The sequence below is a fragment of the Mastomys coucha genome, unplaced genomic scaffold (assembly GCF_008632895.1).
Source record: "Mastomys coucha isolate ucsf_1 unplaced genomic scaffold, UCSF_Mcou_1 pScaffold16, whole genome shotgun sequence".
Taxonomy (NCBI): Eukaryota; Metazoa; Chordata; class Mammalia; order Rodentia; family Muridae; genus Mastomys; species Mastomys coucha.
In genome coordinates, this window is record NW_022196898.1 from 93,527,248 (window position 1) to 93,554,117 (window position 26,870).

At 44.8% G+C, this 26,870-nt stretch overlaps 1 protein-coding gene across 2 annotated transcripts in view; it reads left to right on the forward strand.

The window, feature by feature from the left end:
* Positions 1 to 26,870, forward strand: part of Mcoln2 (mucolipin 2) — a 49,576-nt gene that overhangs the window by 8,229 nt on the left and 14,477 nt on the right. For both annotated transcript variants that reach the window (XM_031375760.1, XM_031375761.1), the window contains exons 2-9: positions 4,888 to 5,047; positions 11,753 to 11,926; positions 14,200 to 14,353; positions 19,717 to 19,801; positions 19,926 to 20,022; positions 20,848 to 20,947; positions 24,539 to 24,651; positions 26,341 to 26,490. In XM_031375760.1, the coding sequence (XP_031231620.1) occupies positions 4,888 to 5,047; positions 11,753 to 11,926; positions 14,200 to 14,353; positions 19,717 to 19,801; positions 19,926 to 20,022; positions 20,848 to 20,947; positions 24,539 to 24,651; positions 26,341 to 26,490 (1,033 nt within the window). The remainder of the gene's footprint in view (positions 1 to 4,887; positions 5,048 to 11,752; positions 11,927 to 14,199; positions 14,354 to 19,716; positions 19,802 to 19,925; positions 20,023 to 20,847; positions 20,948 to 24,538; positions 24,652 to 26,340; positions 26,491 to 26,870) is intronic.

Consider the following 26,870-nt stretch of genomic DNA (forward strand, 5'->3'; position numbering starts at 1 on the left):
TTCTCTGTGTAGCCCTGGCTGTCCTGGAACTCACTCTGTAGACCAGGATGGCCTCGAACTCAGAAATTTCCCTGCCTCTACCTTCCAAGTGCTGGGATTAAAGGGATAAAAGGCATGTACTACCATTACCTGGCTTCAGTTTTTTCATTTTGTTCAGCCTGGGCCCTCAGCCCGGGGAACAGTGACACCCACATTTAGAGCGGGTTTTCCCACCTCAATGGACTCCTCATAGGCATGCTGAGAGAGCAGGTTTTCCCACTTCAATGGACTCCTCACAGGCATGCTGAGGATTCTCTTCTGGGTTATTCTAGATCATGTGATCATGTGATCATCTTTTCTTCTCATTTCAATCACATGAGAGCATGGAAGTCTCCTGAATTTATTCACTGGGTTCTTCGCCCTGATTTCATGTATTTATCAGTGAAGACAAATGAGAACTTAATATTCGCCCTCCATCCCTGATCATTCTAAGCCATCAGTTTAAGAAATACTAACTGGGTATCAAGAAAACTACAAACTGGGAAGAGGTTCAGAAATTTTTCAATAGTGTACACATTTAAATGTTTCCTTTGAGATACTAGAATTTTTGAACCCAAGTATCATTTATTTTTCTCCAAATTTTTTTTTTAGATATTACTTTAAAATTTGAGTGAAATTTGTTTCAAAAAGCTGTTGTATCTTGAATATTTATTATGTTAACTAACATTTTCTTCTGTATTTCCATCATCCAATCACCTGGCTTTACCTCACTGATGCTTTCCTGTACTCTGCAGATTGCATGGCTTCGGGGAGGGGGAGCTTTTTCTGAGAGAGTTAAAAATGTTTTTCTTCCCACTAATCCTTCTCAGTAGTAGAAACATCGTAATAGCTGGATTTGTTGAGCAACTAGTCTGGAAGTTCACTGTAGTTCAGACAGATCTTGGTGAGTTTCACTTTCTTGCTACTTTTTATTATCTTGGTTCTTCAAAACCTTGTTGCTTTTCCTGTCTTTTTTCTGGCTTTGTCTGAGGCCTGCCTCTCTCTCTGTCTCTCTGTCTCTCTGTCTGTCTCTCTGTCTTTCTCTGTCTCTTTCTCTCTCTCTCACCCTCCCCCCCCCCCCCCCCCGTGTGTGTGTGTGTGTGTGAAGTCTTCTCCATATATCAGGATTCTAAGGATCCAGAAACTCTTTTCACATTTATTAAATGAAAAGCTTATTATGAAATATAAAGATGGATCATTTAGCACTTATCTTCGTTTCATTGCTGTGAAGAGACACCATGACCATGGCAACTCTTATAAAGGACAACATTTAACCGGAACTGGCTTACAGTTTCAGAGGTTCAGTCCATTGAACATCTTGATCCTAAGGCAGCCAGGAGGGGATTCTGTCTTCTGCACTAGGTAGAGCTTGGGCACTAGGAGACCTCAAAGCCTACCCCCCACCACATCCCCACAGTAACTCACTTCCTCCAACAAGGCCACACCTCCTCCAACATGGCCACATCTCCTAATAGTGCCCCTTCCCATGGGTCAAGCATCTTCAAACCACCACAGAGCTAAAGCGATGTTGGTTGACTAAAGTTATCTCTCATACAGGCATCTTCCGGGGGCTTTAAAGCCCCTTTATGAGGATGTTGTTTTCAGGCTCAGGCAAGATGATAGTTCTTGTAGCTTGGTCCTTCCACCTTCCCAGTCAGGTGTCCTTGTAGCATTGGCACCTACATATTATGACCAAGATGGGGTTCTCGCTTTCTGCACCCCTCCCTCACCTTGAAGTCAGAACTTTTGTGCCTGGGATCATGGGTACACTGTATTGCAGCACTCGCTCACCTGCTTAATTATGATGTGTTCACAAATCTCTCCTGACGGAGCTTAAGCATATGACCTCAAGGACCCTACTCAGCCCCATGTTCTGTCCCAAGCACCAGCCCACAGAGTAAGTGCTCATTATTCAGGAAGACCAACTAAGGGGTTGCCTGTAGCAGACTCAAGGCAAACACATATGGAAATTCTTTCTTGAGATATAGCTCAGACTGGCCTGGAACTCACTATGTAGCTCAGGTTGGCCTAGAAGTCCTTCATATCCTCTTGTCTCAACTTGTGGAGTGCTGCAATTATAGACATGAGCCACAACATCCAGCTTTATCTTTTAAAATGAGACTCATTTAGTGGCTGACTTCTCATTTTTTAAATTTAATTTTGTTTATTAAAGTTTGCTTTATAGGTATTTTACCCATGTTGTATTGGCAAGCAAAGCTATTTTCTTTTTCTTTTCACTTTATTTTTACGTGTAGGGGTGTTTTACCTGCATGTACTTCTGTGCATCATATGTGTGCAGTGCCAGCAGAGGCTAGGAGAAGGTATTGGATCCCATCCCCTAGGACTGAAGACAGGCAGTTGTTAGTACCATATGGATGCTTGGAATTGAACTTGGATCCTCAGGAGGAGCAGTCAGTGCTGTTAACCACTGAGCCTCCTTTCCAGCCTCAACAAGGCTCTTTTCCAAGATGTCCAGTTCTGATGCACACAGTGGTATACACTCAATTCCTGGTGTATTCTAAGCTCCTTTGTGACTTGATTAGTGCTAGTCTGGGTATGTGTAAAGAGGTACTGGTCATAGCTTGGAAGCTACACATTAGATTGCCCCACGTCCCTGGAGGCTCATCCTCTGTGTATCTAGGACACAAGGGGCAGCTCTAGTTCGAAACTTCCAGACTCAAGTAACCCCATTATTTGAAGTACCCTGGTCACCTAGATCTGAGCCCCACTGTCTGGTTTACTGCCAGCATGTCTGGGGATGGGCTGCCTTTTTCATTTCCCCTTTGCTTTGGAGTCATTCTGGTCTGCGGGTAGCCTAGGAGTGGTTTCTCAGCCTACTTCCACAGACAGAAGTGCTTTGGGAAGCCCTGAGCCCTAGTTTCTTGGTCCCCTTTCATTAAAGTGCCCTCAAAGTCCCAGAGTGTTTCAGTGGCAGTTGGCATTACTCTAGACATTCAACAGGATTGCCCCAGGAGCTCTCTACTGTTAGATGGTCAATCAAGTCTTTACAGGCATTTCCCGATCCACCTTCAAGCAGCATGGGTTTCACATGGGGTGTGTTTTCTCAACGTCTTTCCCTCATCTTTTTTTCTCCATGCATTTTTCTTTTCCTCTCCCTCTGTCTTTCCTTCCTGTCTTCCTTCTTCTTCCTTCTTTCTTCACTTCTGGCAGGAGGATTCTAGCTAACCTAGTGTGTCAATCTTAGAAGCAAGATTTAAAAAAAAAAAAAAAACAAAAGAAAGAAAAATTATCAAATTAGAAGCAGAAAATCAGGACCTGAAAGATGGTTAAGTAGGTAAAGGTAGTTGCTATGGAGACCTGGTTCAATCCCACAGAAAGGTGGAAGGAGAGAACTGGTTCCTTTAAGTTGTCCTCTGGCTTCCCATGCACAAAACGATGTTTATGTCCCATGCCATCATGCCTTTCTGAGCTTCTAAAGTTGTTAGTCAAGGTAGATAACACAGATCATAAGACATATAGGATACTGTTTAAATAGAGTCTCTAAGGAGATTTATGAGAATAACCCTCAGTTCCAAAAACTTCTCCAGAACAATTACTTGAACAATTTTCCTGTCCAGCAGGACTCACTGTTAAGACACTCCCTGCTTTCAGGGATGTAAGACTCCAAGACTCACACTTGACATAAATAGCTGCTCAGACAGTTGGAAGAAGGCATGCTCTTGAGTTTTTTTTTCTGGATCCTCTGACTTTCTGGACTAGCTCCAGCCTCTGGAAACTCCTCCCCTTGTGGTGGTGAGTCCAGCCTCTGAATGTTCCCCCTATGGTGGTGAGATTCCCTCCAGGAATAGCATAGCCCATGCTTCTCACCTGTGATCTCTGATCTTTGTTGACTTTGTCCCAACAGTAACAGTTTATCACAATAGTCCCATTGTGAGCATGCTGATTATACCACTGTTAAATCTGTGCATTATTCTACTATGCTGTATGTATAGTTTAGATCAATAGTACAATGCACTATGCTACATTATTAATAAAATTCATGTTTTTAGGTTTTAGGCAACATAAAATAGAAGCATTAATAATTTCTATACTCCCAGCATGCTTTGCATTCGTTCTGGAGACTTCATTTTAAAAAAGAAATCATGTGTCTCATCAGTTATGGTTTCAATTATTTGGCCACATCTCATTGGTTGTCTCTGGCCTCACTGAATCATTTGTCCAGATTGAGTTCAGAGTTGACAAACAAGTTGATCAAAATCTGGCTGGGCATGAGCAGAGAGCTGCTGTTCTAATTTTCTCGAGCCATTTATATCTTCAAAGTAAATGCTTATTCTTTGACAATTGCATGCATCTATGTAATGTGTCACAATCATATCCATCCCCTGCAACTCTCTTTCTGGAGTCTTGTAAGCATTGAAATTGATTCGTAAATGGAGGCTATAATCCTTCTCAGAGTCATAGAAAGGGATTCTCTAATTATTCCATAGTTTAATTCTACTGCCCTAGATCAAATGTCAGTTACTTCAAACCCAAAGTTCCTGACAGCTTCCCATCTTGTTTGTATCGGTATAACACACTCTCACATAGAGAAACTCTCACATTTCCACAGTCTTAGCCTCTCTTTTACCCACACACTTCCTTCTAACTCCTTAGGAACAGGAGGCACACTGTACATCAACATGCCAGAAATGGCAGATGACACTTTGAATTCTGCTAATAGGCATTTTTGAGTGAACTGTGTGGTTATGTGCAAAGGACTGGAACCCTCTTTTGGGTTTCTAGGGACGAGAGCTTCAGTGATCCAAGAGTTCTGTGTCTGTGGTAAAGTATATGAACAGGAAGTGCAGGCTAGGAGTTCTGTGAGAAGCAGGCTGTTCCGGGGTATTGAAAACCTGTCTTCTTTGGCAGTTCTGTGATGGCGTCTCTTGATTCTGAGGTGAAGGAAGAGTGCCTGAGGGAAGACCTGAAGTTCTACTTCATGAGTCCCTGTGAGAAATACCGAGCCAGACGCCAGATCCCATGGAAGCTGGGCTTGCAGATTTTGAAGATAGTCATGGTTACCACACAGGTAACTCACACCATTTCTCTTTCCTTCCATGTATCCTGTACTAGCTTGTTGGTCTGCAAGACTCATACCACTGAGGTTCATGAAACTAAAGTCAAACTGCTTACAGAAGGCAGAGGGCAAGTTGAAGGTCAATTCAAATGACCTGATTTTGATAAGCGATTGAGAAGCCACATCTCCATGGGAGCTATAAAAACCAGATAAGAGAAGGTCCATGCAGAAGGGAGTTTCTAAATCCCCTCATCCCTAATTCATGTGAGGTTCACAGGTGTCAAGGTGTTCTCGAAACTCCATCAGACCTTATTTAAAATGTTTTTAAAAGTCTTCAGACATAGAAAATGCTATTTTTTTTAATTGGTAGCATTTTGCTAAACAAGTAAGTGCTAAACACTGGGCCCTCTCAAGAGTGCATGAGCTTTACATTTGGACCTTGATTTAAGGTCATACTGCAGATCATTTTATCACCAGAGTGGAAATGGTCATTAGAGTTGTTGTTTAACTGTTGGGCTGTGGTGTTGAACTCATCTGTGGCAACTTCTCTGTAGGTGGTTACAGTGGAAACACACGTCTGGGAAAAAAGAAAACCAAACCATACTGACTTGGGGTCTTTGGGTCCACTGGTACATAATCTACTGGCACTATCAATCTAGAAGTGTAAGGATGATTTTTATGGAATATTAATATAAAGGATTTAAAGGATCCTCCATCTGGATAGAAGAGAGCTTCTTCAGTCAGTGCAGCTGCAGCTTTACTCTGAGTCCGTTAAGGGGTGAGCTCTTTGAGTTGTATGGCACGCTGTCCTAGCTCATCCAGCTTTGGGAAGAGCAAGCCATGGGTCTGGAGAGATGGCATAGAGATTCAGAGCACTGGCTTCTCCTCCAGAGACCAGAGTTCAATTCCCGGCATACACTTGGTGGCTCATAACCATCTATTACTCTAGACCTGGGGAACCTGGTGCTCTCTTCTGGGTTCAGTAGGCACCAGGCATGCATGTTGTGCATAGACATACATGCAGGCAAAATGCTCATACACACTAATAGAATAAAACAAAACAAAAATACATTTTAAAAAAAGAAAGAAAGGAGAGCTGTTGCTTCAGAAGAAGCAAGGCCAGCATCATCAGGGGTGTGTGTGGTGAGAAGGATGACTCACATGCTTTCGCGTTCTTGGTTTTCAAATTTTAGTCTTGGTGACCTATAGATTAAGGTATTGTTTACTGTTATTCCTTAAAAGATGAAGAAATGATTTAGTTCATCATTTGTTTTCTAACTTGCTTCAGTTTTGACAATTTAATTTAATACTGCCACTAAAAGTGTAGCTCACATAGTCGTGAAAAACAATTGCCGTCTTTAACTTAGCTTTCTGAGTCCTGAGACCACTGTATCCCATTGACCCTGTCTTCAAAATGGTACCCACTCAAGCTTTTTCCAGTCTCATAGTTCTTCCTCTAGCATAGTCTCTTACCTCCGATTTAGATTGGATTTCATTTTTATTTACGTGCCTGTGAGTATACAGTGAGTCTACCTGGATAGACCAGAGAGGGCATCAGATCTCCTGGAGCTGGCATTAAACCTGCTTGAGTTGCCCAGGGTGGGTGCTATGAACCAAACTCGGCTCTCTGCAAAAGCAGTAAGTGCTCTTAACCATTGAGCTCCATTTCTATCTGCTCTTCTCTCCAATTTAAACCACAAAGGAAACGTGTCCTTGCAGGACTGAGTTGGAGACACACTGTAGGTACCTTATACAACTGTGGATAGCTCACAGGTTGGTATTTGCCACTACCAGACACAAGGAGGGTTTTATGTGTGCTAACTCAGTTTATTCTCTCTCCAACTGTATGAAATGGGTTCAGCTAGAATCCTCTTTTCATGGGTGAAGAAACTGGGACCAGAGGGTTCAATAATTTGCTAACAGCCCTTGCATCAGTGCCTCGGGGAGCTGGGATCTGAGCCCAGTGAGACTGTACTCTTGTTCTCTCCCGCTGTCTTCTTCTGGATATAAGTTGTCTTCCAGGCTCACAGGTAGGAAGAATTCCTATGTCAGTGACTCTGAAGAGATGAAAGGCATTTGGTCAGGGTTTCAGAGCAGGAAACTTTTTAGGTTTAAAAAAAAAAAGCAGATGCTGTATTCTGCAGCAATTTACGATCTCAGGGAGGCGCCTGCTTCTCTCCTGAGTTTCAATCTTTCCATCATATAGCTCACACCAATCAGACTGAGATCTCACGTTTACTGGGCACAGTATGTTTTCTCCAACACTGATTTTTACAATGATTACCTTTGCCAGACTACATTTAACAAGCATTTTCATGTGTGTATGTGTGTGTGTGTGTGTGTGTGTGTGTGTGTGTGTGTTGATTCTTGTTCTCAGCAAATCTTGAGATCTAGTTAGTGGTGTGTAAATGGATTTCTTTTGCTGTCATTTCCTTTTTGAAGGTAAAGTCATTTAGCCGATGCCATCCTCCCATACTCCTGCTACACTGGCAAACTTAGTTCTGTCAAGGCCTGAGACTACTATGCCATTCCCCCTGAGGATCATGGCTCCTTAGAGAAGTGTTGGCAGTTTTAGCCCTTCCCTGGTGATGCTGCCTGGGTATGTAAGAACTTGGTTTGCTCCAGGGACAGGAGAATCGGGATATTTTCCTGTTCCTCATCTTACACGGGGAGGTTCCAGGCAGAGGTCACAAAGCCATCCTCCCAGCCCCGTGTTGACGGCTTTAAATTTAAATGAGGCTGTGGCTTTAAATATCAACCATGAGTATGCCCCTCTCTTGACCAGCTTGTCCATTCCCCGTCCATACACTCTGTGATCTTTCTGCTTCACTGTGAGCTTGGGAAGAGGGGGAGGGTCGAATTTCCCTGTGTGTAGAGTCAGCTGGCAGCGTTCCGCGCAGTGTGGCAAGGAGGGTTAGAGAATAAACAGGCCTTAGCATCAGGCAGATGTGTTCAGACCCTCAGACACTTGTTAGATGTTCCTGCCTGAGTCTATGGCCCCATTTCAGGTTGTACACGTGTACAATGGTGTTTCATCCATCACTCGGCTCTGTTTGATGGTGACAGTTGGGTATCCGTTCCCTTTCTGATTCTATGGTGCTATGAAAAAAGAGGGGGAAAACCCACTTCCTGTTGGAGTTAAGTGAAAACGCATCAGCTTGGAGAAGAACCAGTCTGCACACAATGGCTCAAGCGTTTCATCCAAGGGCTACTGCTCAGGCTGTCGGGAGGGGGATGGCCTGTCACATCTTCCAAACAGCCCCATGTGGGTTCTCTAATTTATTATTTTAGCTTTCAAAAAACAGCCTGACTTTTACTGACATCACCTACAGGTGCCATTGACAATGTCACATGCCAGGAGAATTTAGGTTGCTTGATTTTTCAGTACTAGTTGGAATGTTTTTCTTAGAAACTGTGTTTCTAGTAGCTGCTCGGTTATTGGTATTTGAGGGATGTGACCTGGTGATATTAAGTGAATAAAGAATACCACCTGTTTACATTCTTAAGCAACAGTTGCTCTTATAATTCGGAAAGGCTAACACTAAAAATCCATTTCTTCCCAGAGACCTTTTAAAGATTTTAGTAGGAAGGCGTGGCTTATAATGAAAAAGCATCGATTTCATGAAGTTACTAAGCTATGTAAAGCATTAGTTGTTAGAATCCAGTTAATAGCTGTGTAAAGTAAAGGATGGGCTCCAGCAGTCACATGATAACCAGGACTGGTTGTGGTAGTGGACAAGACAATGCCATTGAAGATGTTAGCATGAGTCTTGGCCTATAGCAGTTGCTGAAAACACAATGGATGTGGTTTTATTTATTCAGTCTTTAAAGTGTAGATGCTTCAGTCCTACTTAGAAGGGAGAACAAAATAATCATGGGAGGTAGAGGGTGGGAGGGACTTGGGAGGAAGAGAGGAGGGGGAGAGGAAAAAAGAGGGGGAAGGACCAGGTGTGGGAGGAGAGAAGGGGGAGATATACAGAGGGACAGGAAACTGAACAGAGCTGTGTAGCCATGGGGAATGGGGAACTGGAGGTAGCCAACAGAAAGCCCCAGAAGTCAGGAAAGCAAGAGGCTCCCAGGGCCCAATGAGGATGACATTAGCGGAAATACCGAACAAAGGGGAGGGAGAACCTTCAGAGACTGTATGGAGAGTTTAGTCATAGTCCCTGGTCAAGGGATGGCACCACCCACCCTTCTCAAAAATTTTGGCCCAGAATTGCTCCTGTCTAAAGGAAATACAGGGACAAAGAGTGGAGCAGAGACTAAAGGAAAAACCATCCAGAGACTGCCCCACCTGGGGATCCATCCCATTTGCAGCCACCAAACCCAGACACTATTGCTTATGCCAAGAATTGCTTGCTGACAGGAGCCTGATATAGCTGTCTCCTGAGAGGCTCTGTCAGATCCTGACCAATACAGATGTGAATGCTTGCAGCCAACCATTGGACTGAGCACAGGGACCCCAATGGAAGAGTTAGAGGAAGAACTGAAGGAGCTGAAGGGGTTTGCAAACCCATAAGAAGAACAACAATGTCAACCAATCAGACCCCCCAGAGCTCCCAGGGACTAAACCACCAGCCAAAGAATACTCATGGAGGGACCCATGGCTCCAGATACATATGTAGTAGAGGATTGCCTTATCTGGCGTCAATGAGAGAGGAGGCCCTTGGTCCTGTGGAGTCTTGATACCCCACCATAGGGGAATGCTAGGGCAGTGAGTCTGGAGTGGGTGGGGGAACATCCTCATAGAAGCAGGGGGTAGGGGGGTGGGATAGAAGGTTTGCAGAGGGGAAATTGGGAAGGGGGATAACATTTGAAATGTGAATAAATAAAATAACCAGTAAAAAATAATTTTAAAAATATATTGCCACATTTAACACTAAATGGATGCAGTGGGTTACAGAAGAAGACTGGAAACATGGCTTAGTGTGTAAAGTGTCCATGTGTAAATGTGAGGAGGCCTGAGGTTCTGATTCCAAACACTTATATAAGTGAAGGCGGGACGGCATGGCAGCCTGCTTGTGATCCTCCTGCTAGGCGAGGCAGAGACAAGGGCTCCTCAGAGCAAGCTGCCTAGCTAGACTAATCAAACTGGCAAGCTCTGGGTTCAAGTGAGAGAGTCTACTTAAATATATGAGGTAGAGAATGGTCAGGAAAGACGCCGAATGTTAACCTCCAGGCCTCTCTCCACACACATATAGACATACACACATGTAAACATGCATACAAACATACACACACACAGGGGAAAACCCAACCAGACAAAATATAAAAACTAAAATTGTGAGCCATTGGCAAGCCTTCTGCCAATTTCATTAGTCTCAATGACTGAACTGTTGGATTTGTACATCGTTGCATGTCTATAGCAAGGTGAGTGACACAGGATATGACAACTGTCAGGGCCACCCAGTCCACTCTTCTGATTTTATTCATGAGAAACAGTTCAAGGGGCCCTGATGATTTAGCTGGGTGAGCAGGCAAATGAAACACTCTGGAGTCTTGACAGCTTGGGCGAGTGGGAACGGGGTGTGAGGTAAGCCTGCTGGGGTTTGACTGCAGGACAGTTGCTTGTGTATACGTGTGTGGGTGGAGCTTTGAATGAGAGCGTGCTCGGTGTGACAGAGTACAGTGGTGAAGGCATGTGTGCAGTCATGTGCCTGTGTGTGTGAGAGAGAGAAAGAGAGAGAGAGAGGGAGAGGGAGAGAGAGAGAGATCGATCATGCCTTTGTGATAGATAATGTGTGTGTGTGTGTTTGTGAGAGAGATCATGCCTTTGTGATAGATAGTGTGTGTGAGAGAGAGAGAGAAAGAGAGAGAGAGACAGAGAGGGGGGGAGAGAGATCGTGTCTTTGTGATAGATAGTGTGTGTGTGTTTATGTGTGTGTGTGTGTGTGTGTGTGTGTGTGTGGTGGAGCTTTAAATGAGAGTGTGCTCTGTATGGCAGAGTACAGCGGTGAAGACGTGCATTGCAAGCATGTGCACATATGCACTACGTGTGTGAAGGAGGATCGTGCCTGTTTGCATAGGCGCATGAATGTTGTATTAGGTTCCTGGTTTCTTATAAAGCTTTGGTCCTAGCTGCTTTTCCCATTTATGGAGTCTAAGAGGAAAACTTTTGCTCCTGGTGAAGAGAGCCTTTGAGTCTTGAATATGTCAGTAAACAGAGGATGTTGAGACAGGGTCTCATCTCATTGTATGACCAGGCTGACCTTGAACTCACAGCAACCCTTCTGCCGTTTCTCCTGAATCCTGGTATACCAGAAGTGGCCACTATGCTAGCGGGAAGTGATTTAGAAGGGAGCAGACATCTGGAAAGGTAGAAGGCATCCTGGAGCAAAGTCCTGGGTGTGGTGTCAACTGTCCTTTCTAGAGTCATTTGCTTTTCAGAGAAGCACGTGACAGTTCTGTCTTTCCAAACACAGCTGGGAGAGGCTTTAAGGCCTCTTCTTCAGCTCAAGGTCCCGAGCATGTCCAAGCAGCAGCCTTTGGAATGTTTTCTGAGTCCTGACACAGTCCTATACTGAGAGCTGCTGATGAACCGCCATGACGTGGTTCTCTTCTGTGGCTCCTGTTTTTGACATTGTTGCTCTTCGTGTGTAAATTAAGGGATGGATTTTTTTTTTCTTCAGATGCTTAGAGGTAAGAATTGATGAGCATCAGACACCATTTTATTTCCCTGGTAAATGGTAAAAGCCATGTTCCTGTTTTCTTTCCTAGCTTGTTCGATTTGGCTTAGGTAACCAGTTGGTGGTGGCTTTCAAAGAAGATAACACTGTTGCATTTAAGCACTTGTTTTTGAAAGGATTTTCTGGAATTGATGAAGATGACTACAGCTGTAGCATATACACGCAGGAGGACGCCTACCAGAGCATCTTTTTTGCTATAAAGCAGGCAAGTGTTTTAAATGACGTACTTTAAACACTATATAGATACATGGCTGTATCGTCTGAGCAAACTAACAAATACAATCATGTATAAATTTCATATAGCCTGTGGAAACGTTACTATTCCTTCAGGCACTAATAGTAGAACTTGTCCATTTAAATTTTTTCCTTAGGTTTTAATCTTTTTATTTGTGGATTTAGAACCACTACTTTGGGGAAACTATCTTAGAACAAAGAGTTAAGAGATTATAAAATCAGGTTTCATGCAGGTTTGTAACCAAATCTGAAAGTCTGTGGTGGTCTGAAATGTTTTACTGTAGCATTAATAATCCTAACTAATAATCCTATTAAGAACATGGGATTTGGGGGCTGGTGAGATGGCTCAGCGGGTAAGAGCACTGACTGCTTTACGAAGGTCCTGACTTCAAATCCCGGCAACCACATGGTGGCTCACAACCATCTGTAATGAGATCTGACGCCCTCTTCTGGGGTGTCTGAAGACAGCTGCAGTGTGCTTACATATAACAATAAATAAATAAATCTTAAAAAAAAAATGGGATTTGATACAGTGTGAGGTTGGTAGACCTGAAGAAAATATTTAGAGACAGTGTTTCTCCCTTTCGTGAATTCAATAAATATTTGCGTTCCTGGTATTTGGCAAGTACTACACATTGGTGATGTAGCATTGAATAGAACAGGTGAAATCCTGGCCTGTCGAGAAGAGAAAGCTAGATAAATGAAGAGAAATGAGATGTCTAATATTGAAGGCTGCTCCTCCATGGCAGAGCACTCCAAACTCGCTACCAAGCGCAGCCTAGGTTCTTGCTGGCAGCGATAAGGAAGACATTCCTTTGACATGCCAAGTGTGCCTTGGGTAGGTGGGAGTCTTTTTCTGTTGAGAGACCTTGATTAAAATTGGGCGAAGACCACGTAGTAATAGTTTAGGATTGGTGAACATGGCGCGTGAAGGCCATGGGAGAAGAGGCCGTGGGAGAAGTCACAGGGCCTTGGAATTGTTCCAAGACTAAAATTTTTAATTGTTAGCTAAGTTGATAAGGTTTCGTTTTATTGGGGTCTCCTTATGTAGCCTTGGCTGGCCTGGAACTTGCTATGTAGACCAGGCCAGCATCAAAAAAACCATAGAGATCCATCTGCGTTTGCCTTGTGAGTTCTGGGATTAAAGGCCTGTTCCATTATGCTTAGCTTTTTTTTTTTTTTTTTACATTTCTGTAACATAGTAAATGTTTCTTAGTGAGGTCATAGCAATGAAGATGGAGTCTAAAACCTAGCAATGATGGCACACACCTTTATTCCCAGCATTTGGGAGGCAGAGGCCGGAGGATTTCTGAGTTCGAGGTCACCCTGGTCTACAGAGTGAGTTCCAGGACAGCTAGGGCTACACAGAGAAACCCTGTCTTGAAAAAAAAAAAAAGAAAGAAAGAAAAAGAAGGAGGGGGAAGAGGAGGAAGAGGAGGAGGAGGAAGAGGAGGAGGAGGAGGAGGGAGGAGTCGTATAGTGAGGTCCTATTAGTGAAGGCAGCCAGCCTCAGAACTGTGTCAATGTAAGAGTGTTAGTCATGTTAGCGTGATCTGTGGCAAGTGGATGTTTCAAGTCCTCAGTGAACCAAGGAAGGAGATGGGGGAACTTCTGGTATGAGAAGGATGTCTGCAGTTTCCTACAGTTTTGAATTTTTACTGGATTTTATTGTTTTAACCGACATATAGTTAAGTGTGTTATAACGATCAGGTACAAAGAGAGGCTGTGGTATTTGTTAACGAATTTCATGAGCTCACTGAGGGAGTCTCACTTGGGAGGAGCTAAGTCACCACCTCATGGGAGTGGTGACATTCGACCAAGATTTGAATGCGAGAACCAAGCAGATAGATAGAGATGGCGTTCCAGGAAGAGGGAACTCACCGAGCAGAAGTAGAAGAGTGTCTTCAGGCTCTGGGAACTGCCTGGAAGCGGGTTGGGTTTTACAGGAAGAGCCAAGAGACCACATATGAGGTAAAGTCTGAAAGAGGAGTGAGCCCTTGGTTTCCGGCTGGGAGGAAGTTGGCAGTGTCCTGCAGGATATTGGTCTGGTGTAGCATTGTATGAGGCAGTGTGTCCCTGTTCTGAAGAAAATGCCTTTGTGCTGTGTGGAGCTGGACACTGGTCCCAAAAAGCATTGTGTAAGCAATAGAAGCAGCTAAAAGCACATTCCATATGGTACGACTTGTAGGTTTGAAGGACCCGTGGGTTTATTTAACTATGACTTAACTGTGTTTTTAAAAGCAGTATCGTCATCTGAAGGACATTTCCCTGGCGACCCTTGGGTATGGAGAAAGTGAAGACAATAGAACTGGCTTGAGATTCTGTAAGCAGCATTACAAGACAGGGGCCAAGTTTTCTTCTAACGAGACGCTGAACATTGACAGTGACATTGAGACAGGTAACAGCAGTGACCATTTCAACATGTGACTTCGTCATTTCCTGGGATGAGAAAAATGACCTCCATGTGCTAGCAACTTAGTGTGCTAGCAACTCAGCGCCGGGGGCTGGGGCCTGGCTGCGAGGACAGGAATGTTTAAGATATTCTAATTAGGGTTAGGGTTAGGGTTAGGGTTAGGGTTAGGGTTAGGGTTAGGGTTAGGGTTAGGGTTAGGGTTAGGTTGCTCAATGGAGCAAGCTCCGGTGGTACACCAGTTGTTTTCTCAGTTGCCCCCTGTCACGGACTGGGTTTTTTGGGGGTCCCCTTATTCTTCGGGGTGATGAAAGTTCTGGCCAGGTGGGCAAGGTATTCGGTGTGTGACAGACAGAAACGACACAAAGAAGTGTGGGACCTGAATGTATGTTCACAAAATAAGAATCGGGCTTATATAGTATGCAGAAACAGGGCGAATGTCAGGGATCACATAGGCAGGTAGCAGTCACATCAAAGACAGTAAATCAAACAGCCAGGTGTAAATGATTCCTTCTGAAGTGTTCTCCCCCACTGGGCTACCTTGGCAGCCCTAAGCAAACACCCAACTATGTAATTCTTCTGGGCTGTCAGAAGTATGCACCACGGGGTCTCATTCTTGCTAACCTCTCATGAATTACTTTACTTTAACCCTGGGAGTAATTCCTGGGAGCATTTGTGACAGACTCCCCATTTGCTAGGGGAGCTGACCAACTTCTCTCTAATATGTAAATAGACTAACTTTGTTGTCAGTAAACTTTAATGCCTGATCTTTTTCACCCTCTCTGGAGGCAATCTGTTTTATAAGGCAGCTTCCTTGTGGTAATTCCAAGCTAATAACAGCTAGGAAATCAATTAGGATCATTGAAACACTGTGGAGGCCAGGAAACAATGTTAAATCTCAGTTTTAGCTGTAACGAAATATTTCTTAGGGCCCCTTTATGCCTGAATAAAGAAAGCACGCATATCTCTCCACAGACTTTAGCAGAGACCAATCTGGAACACATCTGAGTTATGAGATGCCAACAACTGACTGAATACCCAGGAGGCACAAACTCCCTTTGAAGTCATAATGCCTCTTGTCTATGATCAGGCTTTTAACCCTGATACTGCAGACCTTACTGGGGTAGACGAGTGGGCGTGGCAGCCCCCAAAGGCGTTGGCTCAGGAAACTGCATGCTTCTGGCAGATGGGCAGGGAGCACCATTTCTCTTTGACATATCACTTTGGTACATTTTAAAATTCTGCAGAAAGTACTCTTAGCCATGGATCGTTCTGCTCCCACTTCCCATGGGCTGGAGCCACAAGTGTGACCAGACCATACCTGCTCTACTGTTTATAAAATACACAGGGTTTCAAAGGTGAATCTAAAATACACAGGGTTTCAAAGGTGAACCGTGGTTCATAATTATTATTCTTTCTCTTAAGAGATTACTTTACAAAAATTTCCCAGTTAACCATGTAGAGTAACCTTGGGGCATTCTGTTAGATATGTAAAAGAATATATGAGCACATGATGTGCGCTTTAAGACTTTGAAAGTTTGCTATTCAGTCAACAAACCCAAGGCACTCACTGTTTGTTTCCTGCCATGGGGTGCCAAAGTTAAACCCCATTTGTCTTTCAAGCACCTGGCAATTCAGGAGGAGGGGTCCTGGGAGTGAGGTGGGCTTTAGTTAAATGATGGCGTCATGCAGTCTGTTCGGCCATATTTCTAAATCTGATCCTGAGGCCCTTTGATAACACAGGATGGAGATTTTACCTGTTTCCTGGAATTGACCAGTCAGAATCCACGTGTGAACAAATGTGTCCTGGGCTCTGAATCCTGAAAGTAGTCATACTGGCCCAGTAGTGTCTGGCTTCCAGGCTGCTATTAGAGCCCATCTTGGCGAGGGGATCCACCACAGCTGAAATGTTCCTGGTCTTCATGCCCTGCAGTTTTGCCCACCTGAGACCAGTGTGGTAGTTGTATGGGTTTTGTAGGAACATGTGGACGAGTGTATATTCGTCCCTGATAGGGTACCAATAACAGACCAGAGAAGTGACTCCACCCACCAGGAGCTTAGTGAACCAGTGAATTGGTCGAGGGGGTACAGGACTATGTGTGACACAGGGCAACTGCATCCTGTGGAAAGCCTGCCCAGCAGGGTGAGAGTTTCCAAAGGGTACATCCAAAAGGGCCCCTGTTCCACTAAGCGATCACCTGACCAACAAGTGTCCGATGCTTTCATGACCTCAGAGGGCTCTGTGGCTTGTAACTTTCAGATTTTCCTGAGCCTTGTAAGTCACCTTAGCTTTCTGAGTCTTAGCAGCCACCCCGTTGAGCAGCACTCAAGGCCCTGTCCTTCATTGAGGGAATGCTTGAGGCCTGCCTGATGGGATAGATACCCAGCATGCAGGCAGGCTTAATCCTGGCTCACTTAGAATTGCTTACATGGAGCTCAGCCAAGTCACACCATGACGTGGGAGCACTTCACAACTGGGGCTAAAAGTTGGTTCTGCCACTTTTCTTTCTGAAACTGTGGGACTCAAGTGGGTTGTACCACACAACTGCTTCCCAGCCACACATATGCCATGAGTATTTGTCTTTTCCTGATTGAATTTTCTGGGAAAATTGTTTAAAGAAATGTGGCCGAAGTCAGTATCAGTGACCACGGCAGATGCACAGGACTGAAACCTAGGGTTTACGTATGCCCCAGGGGTGATGTTGTTCATTTCCTTTCTGTAAGTATATGGAATACTTTAGAGCAAATGGAGAGAGGTTAACCACGAATTTGACCTGAATAGAGATTACTAACTGTATTCATTGCATTCTCTGACCTTATTAATTATAACTTGTCAAAAGAGTCTGTCAGTGTATTCAAAGATATGAAAATAAAGAAATAAAAATATCTGATACTTAGTTTTCTTGCACACAATAGAGAAAGCCTTCTAATGAGGTAATTGTGGGTTGAATTTACACACGGCTGGAGCCTCCAGATGGTGTAAACATGGTTACATTTGACTCCCTTGGGATATGGTCGAAGTTAAGGAGATTCTGTCCTATCTTAGCTCCTCACAAATGTGACATTCTACATATTAAATCACCCTTCAGAATTCAAATGCAAGCAACTGCCCATCTGGCCAGCCACCCAGTGGGCTGAAATCCAACTTGCAAAACTGCCTGTGAAGACCAAGTTAAGTTTGTTTTTTTGTTTATCAATTTACACTTAACTATCTATGAATTAGGTATGAGGCTAGCCCACCTATGAGCTGGCTACATAGGCATTGAGCACACGGAAGGAACTACTCTCCGTGGTTTAAGGAAGAGCCAAGTGTGTAAGATCAACCCATGCGTGTTTACCTCATTAGCAGGCTTCTGTTAATGCGTGCAAGAAAAGGAATCTAAAATCAGGAAGAAAGGCCAGTCTCGGTATAATTCAGAATGCAGAGTCAAGAATGGGCGGGTCTGAATCTTGATAGGTAGCAAATGACTCTGCAACTGTAGGAGAGTTTCTTGACTGCCTTGCTTTGGTCTCTTCACCTATAACATGGCATCAGTTTGCATTGAGGATTAAAGAGAACAATTCACTAACCAGAGAACATACATGGCCACAGCACATTGCCTGTAACACGCTATTTCACGGAATTGTCTGTTCAGTTCTGTGCCCTGTGTTTAGCCCAGGATAGCACATTTGTGTTAAGCCCATTATATTTAAAGTATTACTTAAGCTAGGAGTTCATGTTGTGAGAGCATAGAGATCCAGAGAGCCCATAGGAAGCCAGCTTGCCCTAGGTGCGGACCTCTTCACACTAGAGACAGCATAGCCAGTGCAGCCTTAGCATGGGCTTCACACCAGGTCTCCATGACCTTGCCAATGCTTTCTCTGGACCTCCTCTTTGTCCTGTGAAGCAATGATTCAGGGCCACGCAGTTCAAGGGATAATCTTTATGGGGGACTCTAGTCCTAGTCCTGGCTGGCCTGGAGCTTGCTATGTGAACCAAGACAAGGCTAACCTTGAACTCATAGAGCTTCTCCTGCCTCCACCTCCCGAATGCCTCCATCCGTGCTCTCCTGAATGCTACAATGTAAAGGAGAAGAACATCCTCTGCTGAGCATTTTTGTTTAGTCATGACTGCAATAGTGCACAGAAATAGTGGCATGTCCTTCCCAGAGCATCATAGAAGAAGACACCTTGCCACGGACCACTTCAGCTGGGTATGGGGTCCCTGGGATGTGGGTTCTCGAGGCCAGGTGGGTAAGGATTCGGTGGTGACAAACAGAAACAAACAGAGGCAGTTTGAATCTGAGTGTATTTTGCATCTCTCAAGCAGGAGATTTTATACATTAAAACCCAAACATTATATCTCTTAGAAACTGTATCCAGTGAAATAATCACAAATACCAACAAAAATCATTTGGCACAGTAAAGCACAAAAGTATTTCTTAGAAATTTTATCCAGTGAAGCAATCACAAATAAAACAGGTAACATCATTATTAATATAAGTCAAAATATAACAATTCTAAAAGGATGTATTCAGTGAGGGCAATCGTCCAAGGCTAGTGGCATATTTTTCCAAGAGCAGGTTAATAAATCTTTATGGTCAATGTTCTTAACCACTGAACTAACTCTCCAGCCCCATATGGTCAATTATTACTTAACATCTAATGCCTGATTCTTTATAAAGCTTCAACACATAAATTTAAACTATTTTATTTCTTTCTAATTAAGGCTTTCTTTACCATATACCAACACCCACCTCCGATGACACACATGCAGCCATATGAAATTTTATTGTTGGGAATTTTGTATCTATCATAATAGTTTTGTAAATGATTTAAAAAGTATAGCGTTGGTTTCCCCGGGGATAAGGTCCTGTTAGTGACCCCATCTCAAGGGGTGGTTTCTTACCCATTATTCTTGCTTAAGATCTTGGCCTAGGCTACCAGGAACATGTAAGTAAGAAAAGGAATACGAGAAAACAAAACAGATAGATTGCCATGAGAACTATGGCTCAATAATTTTTCTCCGGCAAAGAGTTCCACAACCGGTTCCAGGAGGCCTCCCCGTTTTGAGGTCAACCGCCTCAGTCTGTGGAACTTGTCACACAGATCCTACTGGACGAGGTGTGGCAGCACCTGAAGCCCGCTTCTTCTCGAGACTGGCAATGTTAACATGGTCCCTGGGTGAAAGTGACACCCGCCCTCTTCTCTACTGAAGAGTGACTGTGCTCCACATCGTAGTTAGTTGATATTTTCTGTCAGCCGTTTTGAGACGTTCCGAGGGTCCTGCTTCTCATAACATGGCTGCTGGACTCATTTCAGCATCAGACTCTGGCCAGGAGTGACCATTCCCTGTCTGTCCGTTGCTCTAGACTGCATTCACCTGGACCTCCAGGCGCTCACCAAGGAACCCGAGGACTGGGCACAGGCACCTTTCTTCAGGCTGGATTTTTATCGGTAAACACAGCATCAAGTCTCAATACCCAGGAGAGGCAGCTTGTGGGAGGGAGGGGGGCGGGGGGGGGCACGAATTCTAGGAGAGTCACGCTGACAGTTATGCCTTTTACTATATTTTATTTAGGCTCGTGCGAGTTGATATCTCCTTTGCCCTCAAAGGAATTGACCTGCAGGCAGTTCACTCCCGAGAGGTGCCAGACTGTTACCTCTTTCAGAATAAGGCAAGTGTCTTTGTTTGATGTGAGCCTCTGTTCTGTTCCCTGCGACTTTTGTAGTAGAGGGTAAGCCCCTCGGCTACAGACCTTAGGTATTGCTGTGCTCGGCTGCTTCAGTGATGGTGTGGTACCCGATCTAGAGACTGCTTCCTGTAGAGATGGTGCCAGCCCTTTCCCAGTCTCTAGAAGCCCGTTCCTGGGCTGGGAAGGTGGCTTAATATGTAAAGCATGGGGATCTGAGTTCAAATACCCAGCACCCACAGAAAACCCTTCATCCTTTACACTACAGTCTTTATCATTAGAAAAAGGATAAATAAATTCTCTCAGTTGGCTTCAGCTGCCAGCCTGACACAGCCCATGTTGTCCTGAGGGTGTGTCCACTGAAGGCTTACCCAGATCACATGACCGGCCAGTGAACATCTCAGTGTGGCGTTTTCTTGGCTATTGATTGATGCAGTAGAGGCTCTCTATCCTTGGATGACAGGTCCTGGGCTGGACCAAGAAGCAGGCTGAATGAAGGTTATAAGCAAGCCCAGTAAGCAGACTCCCTCTGAGGCATGTTCTCCAGTTCCTGCTGTGACTTTTTTTCAGGGATGGGGTGTGACCTGGAATTACAAACTGAAATAACCCCTTCCTTCCCCAAGCTGCTTAAGGCCAGTGTTTTACCACAGCAACAGCAGCTGGACCAGAACCCACGTGCAGAGGCATTTTCGTCCCTGTGATCTCTTTGTATCAGAGTTCTATGCTGCTGATGTTTGTAAGTAGTTGACCTGACAAGTCGCACCCCTCCCCGCCTCACTGGACTATAAACCTCTTCATTTCTGTCTCTAGATTACCTTCGACAACACAGCCCACAGTGGGAAAATCAAAATCTATTTGAATAGTGAGGCCAACATAGAAGAATGCAAAAACATGAACATATCTGGATCTAGTAAGTGTGTCTGCCGTCCAGTCTGTCCTTTGTGGGTTAGAGGAAGTTTGGGGGACTTAGAGAACCCACGTGATTGCTATGGAAGGTGGTGGGGAAAATGTTTCAGAAAAGCAGTTCAGACGTTAGTCCCAAGCAAGTCATCCGAGTCAGCAAGTGTTTATTGTTTCTTGAGTCAGTGGTTTACGCAATTGGCCTTTGCAGCCAGATGGCCTGGGTCTGCATTCTGGTTCTGTGTGCCGTGGCTGGAGGCTTGGACCTATGGCTTGGCCTCTCTGTCTTAGAATTTTTCTCTACAAAGCAAGAGCAATGGCTGTATTCACTGAGGGCATTGGTGCCGAGTGCTGGGGACAAAAGTCTTCAGAGTTGCTCCGCTCCAGTGAGAAGGAGAAACCTTAGGGAGGTAGATCTATGTGACCAGACCTTTGGGGTGTATGGGCAGCGATAGCTGGGGAAGTATGGAAGGTCTGAGTAAGAAGGGAGGTGACACATTTCACTGGGGCTCAGTGGGAATCATGAATTCTTGGAGGAGGTATGTTCTGATCCAAGCCTTAAACAATGGAGAAGAGTCAAGATCCCAGGGCGCATCCTGAATAAACATGGGGACGTCTCCTCGGTCATCTGATGGTCCACATACTTAAATAGCCTTGTTGAGCTAGGTATGGCATCACATACCTATAATCTCAGCTATGTAGGAAGAAACAGGGAGATTTTGAGTTCAAGGCCAGCCTAAGCCACACAGGTTTCTGTCTCAAAAGAGGAGTGTAAGTTATGTGCATCCTGTTTTGATTATTTAGTGGTCAGGGTGAGGTCTCTGAAGGATGCTGAGCATAGTGAACTGGTGAGTTCCGTTTAAATGAACTCACTTGGACCAGATGACCAGAAAGACAAAATATGAGTCATATGGTTTTTATTCCAGTGGTGGCTCATTTCTTTTCAGCTGTACCATGGCTGATGATCTTGAAGTATACTTTTTCTCTTCTAGCTTTGGTTTCAGTCATTTCTCTAAAGGTAGCACAGAATCTGGGTTTCTGAAAAAATGGATTTTTTTACATTTTGAAACAGATACTCAAAGAGCAGCACCAAAAAGGTGGTCCTCACGTCCAAGTAAAGGCTGAGGCTACATCCTGGAAAAAAAGAACCTTTGCCATATATAAACTGTGATTTCCAATAGTCACCATGAAGATCAAAATGAGCCACAGGGCTCCCCAGAAAATTATCCCCCCTGCCTGGCAACCACTAATGCACAGAACGGAAGAGCTCTCACGCCCCCGTGTGGCCAACAGACAAGAAGCACATGCCTCACAGACCTAAAATGTGCCGGTTCTTACGGCTACGTCGTAGAAACTCGACCTCATCACTAGGAAAACATGCATTTAAAATAAATCGAGGCGTTTAAAATCTGAGGTTTAGAAACCAGTTTAGGAGATGGGTTGTGCCACCTCTTCCACTTGAAGCTGTGTGGTGAATTGAGAGGCTCTGCCAGTGAGGCGAGGCCAGAGGCGCCATCTAGTGGACACTGGCCGCTCTTTTCCAAGTACTCTGATTTTCTCTTCCATTCGCTCACCCAGCTTCCCAGCGGCTGCTTCCCTTCCTCTTGGCATTATCTACAATTATCCACATTTCCTCAAAGCAAAAGCAGGCAATGTCCACGTTCACAGACACCTCCTCTGCTTCCCGAGGAGCCTTCTCTGAGTGCGTGGTCTCCAGAACTTGTATTTTATATACTGTAGTTTATAGCCGCCACACAAGGCTGTAGAAGGATGGGTGGGCAGGACTCCCGCTGATGGAGGTGTAATGGTGTTCATTTATTGAAGAGCTGAGAGTTAGTAAGCTTGGGTAGCCCTGAGTCAGAGTCCCTCGGGCCGACAGTGGTAGAGTGTCTACACACAGCAGGTATCTGGGAGGGTGGAGGGAGTGGGTGTGGACTGGTCCTCGTCAGGGCCGCAGGGCATGCTTCTGAACAGTGTTTTACAAACTCAGGTTTGGAAGATGTTTCTGCAAGGCAAGATGGCTTCAGTGGGGGTAAAAAATCAATGGCTGCTGGATGCTGCCAACACTTGGGAAGCTGAGGCAGGAGAATTTCCACTAGTTCACATTCAGCATAAGTTACTGTGTTAGGCTTTTTTTTTTTTTTTTTTTTTTTTTTTTTTTTTTTTTTTTTTTTTTTTTTTTTTTTTTTTTTTTTTTGTCGCTGTGATAAAACACCATGACCAAGGCGACCTAGAGAAGGAAGTTTACTAGGGCTTACAGGATGAGGAGGGTCTATCATGGCAGATAGACGTGGCAGCAGACCACAGGCATGGAGAACTAAGCTGAGGGCTCAAACCTTAACCTGCAACCAAGAAGCAGAGAGGGGAGGAGTGGGGGGGAGAAGGTGGTGGAGTGAAAGGGAGGGGGGTTGGGAAGTGACATCGTCTAGGCAAGCCGTAGCCTCAGACTCAGCAGCTGCGGGTCAAAGGCCTTCCCTGGGAATGCATGAGACCGAGCTTGTGGACAGTCAGACACAGGCGGAGGAGGGGATCTGGGGACCTACTGCACACTGATGAGCTGTACACAACACAGACTCCGTAAAGCAGAAACCACTGTGTACAGTTGGGTGTCATTCGTGACCCCACCAGGTTCCAACACAACGTTCTGGCCACGTCACACAGATGGATCACAAACCAGACCATGAATCCGAGAGGGGGACTAGATATTGATTAGAAAGAGAGGGAGCTAAGAGGATGGGGCATGAGGTCAGAGTGCATTATATAAACATATAAAACTGTCAGGTAACAGAATTAATCAATAAAAAGAAAAATCTGAAACTTGACACCCCCCCCCCCCCAAAAAAAAAACAAATCATTTGAGCAGGTGTGTGAGAAATACTGTCCTGGTCAAGTGCAAGTGTGAATGGCTTGTAGATGGTCCCCCAAGCAGGAATAGAAGTGAGGGAGGCTGGTGTAGTCTCAGTGAGGCTGGGGAGAGCAGCAGCGGGAATGTGGGGCCATGCAGTGGGAGAGCAGCTCTGCTTACAGATCAGCCTCTCTCTGGCACAGCCTCCTGCCACTGTGCGTTCCAAAGGAAACACTACTTACTCCCTTCTCAGCCCTGGAGTTCCTTTCTTGGTCTTGACACACAGGAAAAGCATTTCACACTGGCTTCTGGTGGGATAGTGCACCCAGAAGCCGAGGAGTGCAAATGGGGCCTCTCAGTGTGTCTTTTAGATTTGCTTTCTTATTAATAAGGGGAACTCATTGTCTGTGTCGCTGTGTGAAGCAACATAGGCCATGGCAGTCTCTTCTGAATGGAGCTGAGTGGGATTGGATTCTGCTGAATTCTATTCTGCAGTAAATATTTATAAAGAACTTAAGAGCAATGATTAACACTGCCTACATTTGTTAGTGCGTGGCCCTTCCCTCCAGGGTGTGTTAGCATGTCTGTGGACTTCTAAATGAGTGCAGTATGCGATTGCTTCTGATGATTACTGTTTTAACAAGAGAAAAGGGCTTTTTCCTTGAATTTCCCTTCAGACTGCCATTTGCTGAAAAGATTATTCTTCATAATGTGTACAAGGCTTACTTCCCGTTTGCATTCTGCCTTGTTCTGCAGCTCAGAGAAGCGCTCACTACGTCCTGGTGTTTGATGTGTTTGTCATCCTGATCTGCCTGGCATCCCTAATCCTCTGCACAAGATCCATTGTTCTTGCTCTGAGGCTGAGGAAGGTAAGAAAGGCCCTGCCCTTTCTCTCTCCCCTCAGCCCACAGCCTGCATTTGTCCAAATCAAGGGAACAACACGGCAGCGTGTGGGCAGGCATGGTGCAAGAGGAGCTAAGAGTCCTACATCTTCCAGGCAGCTAGGAGCCTCATCCTAGGGTCTTAAAGCCCACACCCACAGTGACATACCTACTCCAACAGGGCCACACCTACCCCAACAGGGCCACACCTACTCCATCAGGGCTATACCCTCTAATAGTGCCACTCCCTGAGCCGAGCACATACAAACTGTCACAGTGAGAGACATTGTTTAAAAAACAAGCAAACAGCTGGGCAGTGGTGTTGCACGCCTTTAATCCCAGCACTTGAGAGCCAGAGGCAGGCGGATTTCTGAGTTTGAGGCCAGCCTGGTCTACAGAGTGAGTTCCAGGACAGCCAGGGCTATACAGAGAAACCCCATCTTGAAAAACAAACAAATAAACAAACAAAAACCAAGCAAACAAACTAAGGTGGAGAGTGGTTGAAGAAGACACCTGGCTTCTACATTTGGCCTCCACATGCATGTGCACACACATACATGTACATGTGAACATACATGCACATATACATACATCAAATTTTTAAGAAGGAGAAGGCTTTAGTCATCTCTCAAGGTCAGATAATCACTTTGCTTAAAGTTGAGCTAACAAGTCAGCTGTTTGTGGTGATCTCTCAAGTGTTTAGAAGTTTCCAGAATGAAGATTTTATTTCAGGGATGGCCCTAAGAGCATGTGTGGGTTGTATCTTTTGTCTTAGTCAGAATTCACTTTGAGGAGGAGGCAAATGGGTTATAATGAAACACAAATAATTAGATTTGATTTCTTAAATAGTTTCATTGTAACTTTTTGCCTCTTTAAGCATGTTTTCTCAGGAGTATATACTGACTTCAGCTTACTGTGTGTGTTATCCTGGTGTGAGATGGTAATCTAGGTTTCCCCTGTTTCAGGGGAAACAGGAAGACACTGAAATACGATGTTCTGAGCAGGAAACAGCCCGTGTTCTATTTCCTTTGATCTCGACTTCCACTTTGATTTTAAATTTTTTTTTGAGATTTATTTATTTTCATTTTTTGTGTCTGAGTGTTTTGCACATGTGTGTCTGTCTACCATGTGCATGTGGTGCCCCCTAGAGGCCATTAGATCTCCTGAAAGTAGAGTTACAGACAGTTGTGAGCTGCTGTGCGAGTGCTGGGAGTTGAACCCAGGTCCTCTGGAATAACAACCAATGCTCTCAAGCGGACACCTCTCCAGACCCTTGGCATTCACTTTGTAAACATTTGCTTCACATCTGCCTTCCAGCCCTCTGGATACTCTGAATCCAAGGTTGAGGTCCCTCTCTGCCAAATTCAGGGACAGCATTGGGGACACAGTGCCCTCATCTGGACCACAAGAGGATCCAGTTCAAGGGGTTGCCATCAATCAGCTTGAATGAGGGCACCATATGCAGTATTTGGAACACACTCTGGGTTAGCTCTGTTGGAAGGATGGTGTATGTGCTTAGAGTTTGGGTTAATTTAACAGATGTTCAAATGCTTACTTACACGGTAACGGCCAAGGTGACTCAGTGTGTGGCACTGTGTTTCCCTGTGAGGTGGATCTTCTTCTGCCTCCAGAGGGCGGTGTAATTTGTAAGACGTGCTTTTTAAATGTTGGCCATAGAGATTTCTAAACTTCTTCCTGGAGAAGTACAAGCAACGTGTATGTGACGCTGACCAGTGGGAGTTCATCAATGGATGGTACGTCCTGGTCACCATCAGCGACCTCATGACAATACTTGGATCCATATTGAAGATGGAAATCAAAGCCAAGGTCAGTGACATCTAGAATCCTAGATTCTCCTGGATGGCCTCAGGTGCTGTAAAACACGGAGTCTTTCTGGGGACCAGTCTGTTTCTCATGTTTTCTCTTTTCTCTCACCCACTGCTTCACGTTCTTCTCCAGGAAGAGTGCGCTGTGGAAGGTGACGTCCTACAGCCTTCCTCTGGGAATGTGTGGTAGTGTCACTAGAACAGGAATTAAGTTTGGGGAGATGGGCTTTGTATTTATTTATTTTTCGATGTATCTATTTACTTGTGTAAGTTGCAAAGGAAGCGGCTGGAACACAGAGCAGACATTTCTCCTAAACACACCTGAAGGACCAGTGGCAGGTCTGTGTTGGGGGTGTGGGGTGGGAGGGGGGCTCTGAACAC